The sequence below is a fragment of the Corythoichthys intestinalis genome, chromosome 8 (assembly GCF_030265065.1).
Source record: "Corythoichthys intestinalis isolate RoL2023-P3 chromosome 8, ASM3026506v1, whole genome shotgun sequence".
Classification (NCBI taxonomy): Eukaryota; Metazoa; Chordata; class Actinopteri; order Syngnathiformes; family Syngnathidae; genus Corythoichthys; species Corythoichthys intestinalis.
In genome coordinates this window covers 43,898,399-43,910,055 of record NC_080402.1, presented here as the reverse complement: position 1 = coordinate 43,910,055, position 11,657 = coordinate 43,898,399, and the positions used below count along the sequence as shown (strand labels likewise).

At 39.0% G+C, this 11,657-nt stretch overlaps 1 protein-coding gene across 1 annotated transcript; it reads left to right on the top strand.

Annotated features, from left to right (window-relative positions):
• Positions 1 to 4,254: 4,254 nt before the first annotated feature.
• gprc5bb (G protein-coupled receptor, class C, group 5, member Bb) lies at positions 4,255 to 11,327 on the top strand. The gene is made up of 4 exons (XM_057843822.1): positions 4,255 to 4,654; positions 5,127 to 6,237; positions 8,173 to 8,285; positions 8,371 to 11,327. Exons 1-4 carry the CDS (start codon positions 4,616 to 4,618, stop codon positions 8,413 to 8,415), a joined length of 1,308 nt encoding a protein of 435 aa, XP_057699805.1. The 5' UTR covers positions 4,255 to 4,615; the 3' UTR covers positions 8,416 to 11,327.
• The last annotated feature ends 330 nt before the right edge of the window (positions 11,328 to 11,657 follow it).

The following is an 11,657-nucleotide window of genomic DNA, read 5'->3' as shown; positions in this document are numbered from 1 at the left end:
ATGCTTTTCTTATTCAACTTCTCGTGTTTGTATGGTGGGAGGGGTTTCACCACAGCACCCAGACCAAAACCTACGCTGGGGTGGGGAGAACTGTATGTACTCCTCAGAGAAAGCCTCCAGATGTTCAGAGTGGTTCAAGGCTAAATTGAACCACCACTTCTTTTCCCTCCAGTAACATTTCTCCACCGATGGAAAAAAGAAATTATAGGCCCTTTGTTCCACATTGTGTTCTTTTCAATATGAAATACCCTTTTTCTGAATGGATTTTCATGTAATTCCTTGCATATAAAATATTCTCTGTTCATTTTTCACTCCTGATGAGTTGTTGTCATTATGTAGTAACTCAAGTGGTTTACATTTCACAGTTTCAGAGATTAAATTTTACCTGAATAAATTATATTGTACTATTTTTTTCTGGCTCCAGAACTATTGCTTTCCCTTCCTCATATGTGATTGTTTGTTTGTCTCTGAGTTTGTGAACCACAAGCTATCTTTGTCTTTTCAAGTGTCTGACAGTAAACACTTGTGTAATGTACTGAGGAACAATTTTAAAGGGATCCAGGGCTAGAAAGACTTGTACTTGTTAAAAGATAAACGTTATTATGAGTTAAAATAAATTGCATTTTGAACCCCAGTTGATGTTTTTGTTTTCATACAATTTGTAAAATTAGTTTAAGTAGTAGGTCGCCATTGTTGTTGCTGTCGCAGGGCGGTGACGTCACATGGTTATGCTGCCGGACTCCCAGAGTATTACTCAAGTGACATAAAAGGTCATCTGTTCAACCCTTTCAATTTGAACCCAAGATAAACATTAATGAACATGACAGCACTGTCGATATTTCAAAAAACGAGCAGCAAAAGAAAAATGAACAGGAATGACGGGATGAGACGAGAGTAAGAAAAAAAAAAACGGTGTTCTGCCAAAATGTGCTCCACTGGCGAACGGTCTACAAGAGGTGAATTTGACACCTAAAGTGCTACCGTGCGCTTTCAGCTTGTTTTGTTTGGATGCATACAGACAGAACAAGGCAAGGCAAAGCAAATTTATTTATATAGCACAATTCAACACAAGGCAATTCAAAGTGCTTTACATCACATGAAGATCATAAGAATCACGTTTAAATCAATACAACGTAAAAACCAAGACAATCAAAATTGGAAATAAAATTATACATAAAAATCGCATTTAATCAAAAATAGAATAAAAATAAATAAATAAAAATAAAACAAAAACTACTACAACTAATAATAATAATTGAAATCAGCAATGGAGATAAGCACAAGAGGAATAGAAAGCAAGTAGATTGAAATATATAGACAGTTATGGATATGCAGTGCTAAACAAAAGCGTTTTTAGCCCTGATTTAAAAGAGATAACAGTTTGAGCATACTTCAGACGTTCAGGTAACTTGTTCCAGAGGTGAGGAGCAGAATAACTAAATGCTGCCTCACCCTGCTTGGTTCTTGTTCTTGGAACATGCAGGAGACCGGTTCCAGACGACCTTAGTGGTCTAGATGTCTCATAGGAATCTAACAAGTCAAGCATGTATTTTGGTCCAAGGCCATTAAGTGTTTTGTAGACGAGCAGTAGTATTTTATAGTCTATCCTTTGACTCACTGGAAGCCAGTGTAGCGATTTAAAAACCGGTGTAACGTGGTTCAGCTTCCTTGTATTTGTGAGGACTCTGGCTGCAGCATTCTGTACTAGCTGCAGCTTCCTGACTGATTTTTTATCAAGACCCGTAAATATACCGTTGCAATAGTCCAATCTGCTGAAAATGAATGCATGCATAAGTTTTTCCATGTCTTGTTGAGTCAGAAGCCCCTTAATTCTGGTTATATTTTTTAGGTGGTAATAAGCAGATTTAGTGACGGACTTTAGATGGCTATCAAATTTTAGGTCTGAGTCAATAATTACGCCAAGGTTTCTGACTTGATTTGTAGCTGTAAGTGACATTGTGCTAAGTTGCCTGCTTATCTTTGACCTTTCCTTTTTTGGCCCAAAAATGATCACCTCTGTCTTCTCCACATTTAACTGGAGAAAATTCTGGCACATCCATTCATTGATTTGATGAATGCATTTACTCAGGGAGACTAAGGGACTATAATCATGTGGGGACACAGAAATGTACAGTTGTGTGGCATCTGCATAGGCGTGATAGAAGATGTCATACTGTTCCATTATCTGAGCTAAGGGCAGCATATAGATGTTAAATAAGAGTGGTCCAAGAATTGACCCTTGAGGGACTCCACATGTGAATTTGGTTCGTTCTGACTGATGGTTTCCCATTGACACAAAGAAATCCCCATCATGTAAATAGGATGTGAAGCACTGAAGAATAGTGTCAGTAAGCCCTACCCACTGTTCCAATCTGCTGAGGAGTATGTCGTGATCAACCGTGTCGAATGCGGCGCTGAGATCCAATAGTAACAGAACAGATGATTTGCCTGCATCGGTATTCCAACGGACATCATTTAGTGCGGTCTCGGTGCTGTGTTGTGGCCGAAATCCAGACTGAAATGAGTTAAAAAGATTGTTTTGCATCATAAAAGTCTGGATCTGTTCGAACACAACCCTTTCGGTAATTTCCCCCAGGAATGTCAGATTTGATATTGGCCTGTAATTACTAATGGTTGAGGCATCCAGATTAGTTTTTTTTAGGAGAGGTTTTTTAGGAGACAGAACATACTATAGATGCCTTAAGAAAATACTTAAAGGTAGTAATATCAAATTAGGCTGGTTTAAATTTGGTACGTGACTAATGTGGTCAACAGATCAACAATCTGCTTTAAATAGTTGTATTGAGTTTATTTTGTCTACACTTATAGATTAGTTGATTTTTTTCTTTTATCACAGACAATTGTTTTAAATTGTTTTAATTACATGACATGTTTCCTGGAACATTTCCGCCTTCATCAGAGAGTCATCTCATTGGGGGTTAGGGGAATAATCAGAAGTGATAGCCTAAGTGTGGCAGCGTACTATGAGAACAGTATTGGTCAGCCAAGGCCTCAGATGTTTTATTTCCCTCTTTGGAGAGAGAAAAAGAGTCACCTCTCTGCTTTAAAGCTACAACAGTAAAACAATGCCTAAAAGTTAGAGAGGGAAACACATGCATTTAGTATTTTGAGGCAATGAAAAAGGTGATAAAAGACTCAATAAAAACACAAATAGTTGGTGCTCGCCGCTTTTAACCGACGAGCGGATGTGTTGGACGTCTCGCCGCATAGAAGGAATTGCAGTAACCAGGTTCGTCGAGTGAGTGGCAATCTACGCCATCACTCCAAGAGTCCATTATGCGTCTAAAGCATGGCACTTTCCGTAGGTCAAAACCTGTACTAAATATCATAGATTTATAAATCAATGGCAATATTTATGTGTTTCTAATAACGTATTTTAGTAAAAGAGAACAATTTTGGCTTATTAGAGCCTACAAGTCTTTAAGTCCGAGGTTCCTTTTAAATAAAAAAGTTTTTTTAGGGCTGACAACTGTTTTTTTTTTTTTTTTTTTTTTAATTAATTAAACAAGCACATATGTTAATTGCAGTGTTTTCCCTACATTTATTTTAAGAAAGTGGGGATTCTAGTTACAAAACTTGATGTGATAGAAACTCTGATATGATGAAGTTTGGATTCTGCACCCAAATATTTATTTATTTACATGAAAAACAGGTGTTTGACCTAAAATACCAGTCAATCTAAAAAAAAATGTGTTGCTCTCTCTTCCACCCTGAACCTAGTCTGACATGATTGTCAAGTTCCATTAGTCCTCCTGATTGTCACGGTCCCTTTCAGATCCTGTCCTTCTCTACATCTACATGACCGTATGACCGGAGCAGGAGATTAGTCCACCTTAAAGGAGTCTTGGCTGAATGGTAGGCTGTTATGTAACATTTCCTACAAGGATGGCCACGTGGCCTCCGAGCGAGGACCATCTGCCTTCATCTACCAAATCCCCTCCTCACTCAGCATGCCGTGCTCTCTATGGTCACCTGTAACCTGAACAATTTGCCAAATGTTTTGATCTACTATGGCATCATCAGAGAAAGAAGAAGCAGAGCAGAGAATGTGTAATGTGAACACGAATACAATGAAATAGAGAAATAACACAAAGTTGAGGTTAAAAAAAAAACAAAAACAACAACAACAACCTTGGGTGCTAAGTGGTGTGCTCATTATTTCCTGCTTGGATGTGTGCACCAGCAGTCCCTGCTTCCCATACGTGGGTGAGCTCCAGCAAAGCTGGGATTGCATCTCTGTTGACACCTCCGCACAGTCAACATGAACCACGGAGAGAGACACAAACAGACCGACTGACTGGAATGAAGAGGATGACAGAGGTTGCCAAAGAGTGACAAAGAGACGTTAAGACAGGGACAAAGAGTGAATAGGAGACAAATGAGGTATTTGAAGATGAGGCAGATGTAGTCAAGGAGTAGATAATTGCTAATCATTATTTTTGAAAGTGGTCGTGTCACAGGAGCAGCAGGACAAAATCATTCTAGAGAAAAACAACCTTAAGGACATTTTCAAACGCAACATGGAAGCTGTTTGGTCACTGCAAACCTGAAGATTTATTATCGATTAGATTTAATAAACCCTCAATATGATGATATGAAGAAAACAATGCAATTACCAATAAATCTATCAAAGGTAAGTCAGGAAATGTAACATTCAATCATTATTTAGGTCTTACTGTGCTTGTTAGATAATCTATTTTTTTCTTCAAAAGTGAGATTATTTACACCAGTTTGCTGCATGATGTCATTTAAACAATTTTGTATCGTAACTGTACCCGATAACGATGCAAAATTATTGCATGCACGTGTGTGTATGTGTATGTGCGCGCGTCCGTGTTTTTGGTTCTTGAAGCCCGACTTCTCAAAGACCAGTGTGCGATGTCAGCCCACGCTGTTTTCTGTCGCCATGGAAACTATTGCCCAGTGCTAAAATCTGTTCTGTTTAGTAGTGCTAAGAGCTTGAGTGTATTTCCAGAGAGCAGAATATTCATGTCTGATGTGTCACAGATTTTGTTTGATCTGGTACTCAATAATTGATCTCTATGATGTGTCTGACCGTCTTGCCTATCTTTGTCTGGCATAACTGGTACTCCTCTTGTCCTCAGCATCCCTCTAAGATGGCTGTCAACAGTTTCCCCATCTTCCTCCTGCTTCTGATCGGCTCTTGCACATCGCACCCGTCACCTCCTCCTCCACTGGGATGTAGTGAGAATGTGGAGCCTCCTTACAGGGTGCTGTGTGACCTGGAGTCGGTGTGGGGCGTTGTTTTGGAGGCAGTGGCCTGCAGCGGTGCCCTCACCTCTCTGATCCTCGCTGTGCTCCTACTCGTCAAACTTCGTTCGATTTCAGACCCGGCCAGGCGCTCAGGTGTTGGACCACTTCTTCTACTCCTGGGCACACTCCTCGGGATATTCCTCATCTCTCTGGCATTCCTTGTGGGGAAGAACCAGGTCCTGTGTGTGATTCGTAGAGCCTTTTGGGGCCCCCTCTTTGCCCTTTGCTTCTCCAGCTTACTGGTTCAGGGTCTGAGGCTCAGGAGGCTGGTGGCTGGGAAAACCAGTCCACCAGGGAGCACGCTGGCTGCACTGGGCCTGGCACTGGCCTTGGTTCAGGGAATTATTTCTGCCGAATGGGTCCTTCTTACTGTGGTCAGGGAGGGTCATCCAGCCTGCGAGTATCCACCTTTGGACTTTGCGCTGACATGCAGCTACACGTTAGGGTTGCTCCTCATAGCAATGGGGCTCTCTCTAGCAGTAGTACTGTGTGGGGGGGAACTGGGGGCACAAGCAGCTCATGACAGTGAAGAAGACGGAGAAGATGAGAGTGACAAAAGGAGATGGAAGTGCAACGCAGTCTGGCTTTTCCTGGCAAGTTTGGCATCAGCATTGCTTTGGGTGGCCTGGCTTGGCTTCTATCTGTATGGGAGCCAAGCAGTGAGGCTGAGAGGGAAAACGGCCAGGCCAGGAAAGGCGGAGGACCGTCTGCTGGACGAGCCTGCTCTGGCGGTGGCCCTGGTTGTTCAGGGCTGGATCCTTTTACTTTTCCACGGCATTCCAGAGAGCCACCTCTGTCTCTGGAACCGTTCGCAATGCGGCAGGCAAGATTTCTTTGACACCAGCGAGACGACTCCTCCACATTTCAGAGATGAGCTCCCGGCACACTCTCACCAACCCTTCCAGGAAAATCAGGCTTTTTCCATGGAGGAGCACGGTGCAAGTACGTCCATGTCGTGTGTGTCTGTCCGTATTGTTGTTACAGATTTCTCTTAATAGTGTTTGAATTCTGCCTTTAAATGGAACTTAGGAGCTCACACTTTCGGTATCAAGGTGGAGCAGAAAACAGAAAAGTACAGTTGCTAGGCAACTGGAAATACAAACAACTGGGAACCCCCACCCCGTTCAATTATACATGAATAATGTGAAATTAAGAGCCATATTATATAATCACGTAAATTTAGACCCACTCGAAGGGAGACTACTTAAAGCTTACCATAAATGTAAAGGTAGTGATAGTGCCATTGATGGCAATAGACATCTAATCCATTCGAGCTGGGAGTGAATGATGACTGCCATGCAGTCATAATGGATTGCACATCTCAGCTAAAAGTGCTAGCAAAGGTAAATTTACATTGAGTCGAAACAAAATAATATTTTTCAGTGATCTATAAACCAAGGATTAAATACATTCTGATTTTACTTATTGATCTTTCTTTCATTTTCACAGCTGTAGATTTGGTTTTTTCTTTTGTGGGGTGTAATCATAGGTGGAGTTTGACTTTTGGCGCAGGGTTGGCACAACATGTTGATGACCCCGAAACGCAGTGTCAGCAATAAAATTAACTTACAAGAATATTTAGTATAATAATAAGTTGAAAAAGAGCGTTTTTTTGTTTTTGTTTCCCATTTTATAGGGGAATTCTAAATCAGGCTGCTTAGGATAGCTATAATTTATGCCAAGATCATCATCCATTGAATATGGTACGCCTGCCAATGGTGGCTCTGTTATACAATTAGCGTCTTTAGTGGGGCAAATTGAAACTCCGCTCACCATTTTGGTGGTGCACTGTGGCGTTTCATGGTACACATATTCAATCCTAGGTTCTTGCTCAGTAGTTCTTGTCACTTTTGAAAGCTTAGGTTTGAAAAATTACATATATCCATCTTGCCTCTTCAGTCCTCGAGTGGTTTTGGCTAAGCAAAGCAAATGACCGTCTAGTGGTGGTGCTAGTCACATGATCTGTTCGAAAAATAGTTTTGACCCATTATACAATTTTTTCGTTCGTATCATTCATTTTTGTGTTTGTTTTTTTCTTTACAACTTTTACAGACAATATTTTACCGGAAAACTCTTAATTTTAAAATCAAACATAGGAAAGTAAATTACATGCAATGACACTTTTCAGCCACTAGTGGGGGGTTTCCATTTCATTCCATTCCATTCCAGTAAATGTGGATTTTTGCTAATACTGTGCTGTAGAAAGAAAATAATTGAAAAATGAAAAATGCTGATCATAATAAGCAGACTAAAAAAAGCAGGGTGGAATCGTAAAACAAATAGAATATTTTGGGGAAAAGTCATTGCACCAATGTTTAGAATGTTGTAACCAATAAATACAGTTGTCATAAAATGAAAAGTTTCCTATTTAAAAAAACAAACATATTTTAAATACTGGTACATTGATTTATCACAACAGAGGATAAGCTAATGTAATAACAACACAAAGAACTATTTGTCTTCATTTTAGTCACTTTTTGGGCAATTTCGGGATTCGAGAAGTTTGTTTTCTTTCTTTTCTTAATTTTTTAAAATTTATTTAAATGAACAGTAAATCAAATCATGCACCGCTTGCCTGATGCACCGCTGGCCTGATAGAATAGAATAAAATAGGCATTTACTGTCATTATGCAGTTGTACAATTAAATTGTGGAGCATTCCCCTTCACGGTGCAGGATAAGTTGAAATCTCAAAGTAACTTGCATGTATAAAATTATAAAATCTAAAAAATATAATACAAAAATTGTACAGGGCAGTCCTATGTTCAAGCAGTGCAAATAATCAAGGGAAGTGGCAGCAGTTGACAGTGAAGACAGTGAATATTGCACGTTAATATATTGCACGTAAGTAAGTATTACATAAAATATGGTCCTTCAGGTCTCCGAAGTGGAAACTACCAAAGCGGTCATGGGAGTGTTCGCCCTGGCATCGCCTTCAGAGGTCATGTCTACCAACCAACTGAGATGGCTCTTGTTATGAATGGCGGCACGGTGAGTGGGCCTCTTAACATATGGAAATGATTCAAAATCAAACAATTCATTCTTCTGACTCACTTGTTTTTCCGCCAATATATAGATGCCCACGGCCCCTATTAACTACACTGGAAGACGACTCTGGTAAAATGGTATTAGGACTTGAGCCCCTGTGCCACATGTACTGTATGTTCCTTTAATTCCTGATGCCACACCAAGAGTAATAATTTAAAAAGACATATCATACGGGATGGACTGACAAGAGCTCAATACATTTGTTGTTTCCGCATACATGTTTTTGGAATCTTACATACCAGAAGGTTCAAGTCTCTTTTTCAGAACAAAAAGACTGGAAGTGAAGAGTGCATTTTGTGCAGATTTCATGCACAGTTTGCAGGTGTGAATACCAGCTGCAGTGCTTTAATATTATCAACGCACAAATGTCTGTAATGTGTAAATTAGCTATCGGGAAGTTTGTGAGGTAGGCTGATAATAATGTGTGCATTTGAGGTTGATCCAAACCTCCTGCATATGAATTTATATCATCTATTGTATTTTAAAAATGTTTGCATTGTCTCCTTTTCTCACCATTTGGCTCTTCCATCACATAATCTGAGAGAAATTATGGAGAATTTGTCCATATTGCACATGAATGTAATTTAGTCTATGGATGACTTAAAAAGCCATTTTAACAATACACACAATAGTGAAATCATTGGGTACACTTCCTACCAATAGCGTTGCATTTACCGTAATTCTCGGACTATAAACCGCTACTTTGTTCCTCATTTTGAATCCTGTGGTTTATAGTCCAGTGGCTTATTTGTTGATTTATTTGGGTTCATAGGTAACACTTTATTTGACAGCGGAATCATAAGACTGCCATAAGACCGTAATAATTATGACATGACATTATATTGGCCATTAATTAATGCTTATGACAGATGTCATTAAGTGTCATCCGGCAAATTATGTCACTAACTCCATTTATGTCCAGCTCGGATCTTTTACATCCTTTCAAAAGGGAGGTAATTTGCCAGATGACACAAAATTACATCTGTCATGAGCAATCATTAGTGCTAATGGCAGTGTCATGTCATAATTATGATGGTCTTATGACAGTCTTATGGTGCCACTGTCAAATAAAGTTTTACCAAATTCCATATCTAGCAATTAATGAAACAACTAGACCAGTAACTGAAAAAATATTTTACACAGAACATGAATTTGGATTTATTTACATCTGTAGTGCTGCAATGCATGCTAGGAGGCATGTTGGACAACAACAAGTGTTGACAGCAGGTGGCAGCAGAAGTTGACAGTCTCCCCAAGAGAACAGTGATGGCCAAACTGAAGCCTCTTGAATCAATGAAGCAATGGTGGTTCATTTGGTCCTATGACAGTCTTATGATGCCGCTGTCAAATAAAGTGTCACCGGTTGATATCTTTTTGTGTAAATGTCTCATAATACAGTGAGGACAGCTGCGGCTTATAGTCCAGTGCGGTTTGTCTACGAACAAATGCCGTTTTCGTGTCAGATTTGGTGGGTGGCGGCTTATAGTCAGGTGCGCCTTATAGTGCGAAAATTAGGGATATAATATTGTCTTTACAGCAACCAAAATGTTCAAAACGCAGTTCAGTATGATACAGTTTGATTTTGCAATTGAAATACAATAATATGCATTTTGTTGATTATTGGTTAATGATTATTTAATGAATTATTAAAGAATTCCCAGTCAGTTCCAGCCAATGCCTAAGTCTGGATAAAACTTCGACGATCTCCATAAAAGGAAAAGCAATAAAGGTACTCTAATATGCATATTTCTAAATTACTTTACCTCTGACAGTGTTCATCAAAATTGAAAATTGTTGGCGTCGGCAGTGTTTGTGTCAGAGCTTTCTAATGGACCACATTGGATTAGTGATTTCCAACCAGGGACAATAGATTTGTATTAGATTGGGAAAGTGTACCTGATGATGAGACTAATGAGTGTAAACATATAAGATACATTACAAGGGTTAAGATATCTTGTAAGCTGTATTTTGCACTTTATGAGAGCTAATATCGTCTCTTTGTGGTATTATCTGAGATTTATTATCTTGTAAAAGTAAAGTATTTTGATATTTTGTCAGTATTATTTATTCTGAGTGTTTTGTAGGAGGTTGATGTCCATATTTAATGGAAAATGAAACTGCCTGGTGTCAAATGATACAACTATTGTTAGAGAAGTTGACAAAAAATATATTAATTGACATCCGGCCATCGCTATGTTCTGATTAATATCATTGATACAAGTGAAGATGTATACACTATGCTCTACCAGGTGTAATATGTTTTTATTGTGATGTATGAGTGTCGCTAAAGGCTAAATTGCTATGTATGACAGTGTTGCCGTTGTGTTTTATGGCAATGTGGTTGTTACAACCCCCCCCCCCCCCCCCAACTTGGTCAATAACAATACAACGTAAGAAAACCCTTTTTCTTAAATGCAATTGCTCTTCAGTCCATGCAGTAAGCATTATATTGACACATTCCACTGTACAAGCTATGACTAACTATTCACTAATGTTGTGGGTGTTGATATGCATCAGTAATAAGGCTTCCAGCAGATAGAAAAAAATATCACTGTACCAGTTTAATCAAGTGAGGCATTTTTTCACCAAATCTGGCTTTTTAATGAACTACAAAGTTGCTTTTGTCAGTTAGATTGATGCTAGAATTTTGTATACTGAAAATATTATCTTGAATTTTACGTTTAAAATATGAATGACCTTTTGTCGTGTGTGTCATAAAACTTTAAAAACACTGGTATTTAACTTTTGACGATTTTATGGCAATATGTCACAATTTAATGCGAGCGTATAACATGAATGTCTGTCATGTAATTCATCAATGCACTTTTTCTGTTAGAGGTTGTCCTCATTTGTCCTGTCCTTGTTCAAAGCAGGCACAATTTCACTGCAACAATATCTGTTTATTTCATATGATCCTCATTAGAACAAGTGTCCCAGTTGTAAAGCTTTAGTTTTATAAGTATGTGCAAATTATATATAATGTATCACAAAAGTGAGTACACCTCTTGCATTTCTGCAGATACAGTGCCTTGCAAAAGTATTCGGCCCCCTTGAATCTTGCAACCTTTCGCCACATTTCAGGCTTCAAACATAAAGATATGAAATTTAATTTTTTTGTCAAGAATCAACAACAAGTGGGACACAATCGTGAAGTGGAACAACATTTATTGGATAATTTAAACTTTTTTAACAAATAAAAAACTGAAAAGTGGGGCGTGCAATATTATTCGGCCCCTTTACTTTCAGTGCAGCAAACTCACTCCAGAAGTTCAGTGAGGATCTCTGAATGATCCAATGTTGTCCTAAATGACCGAT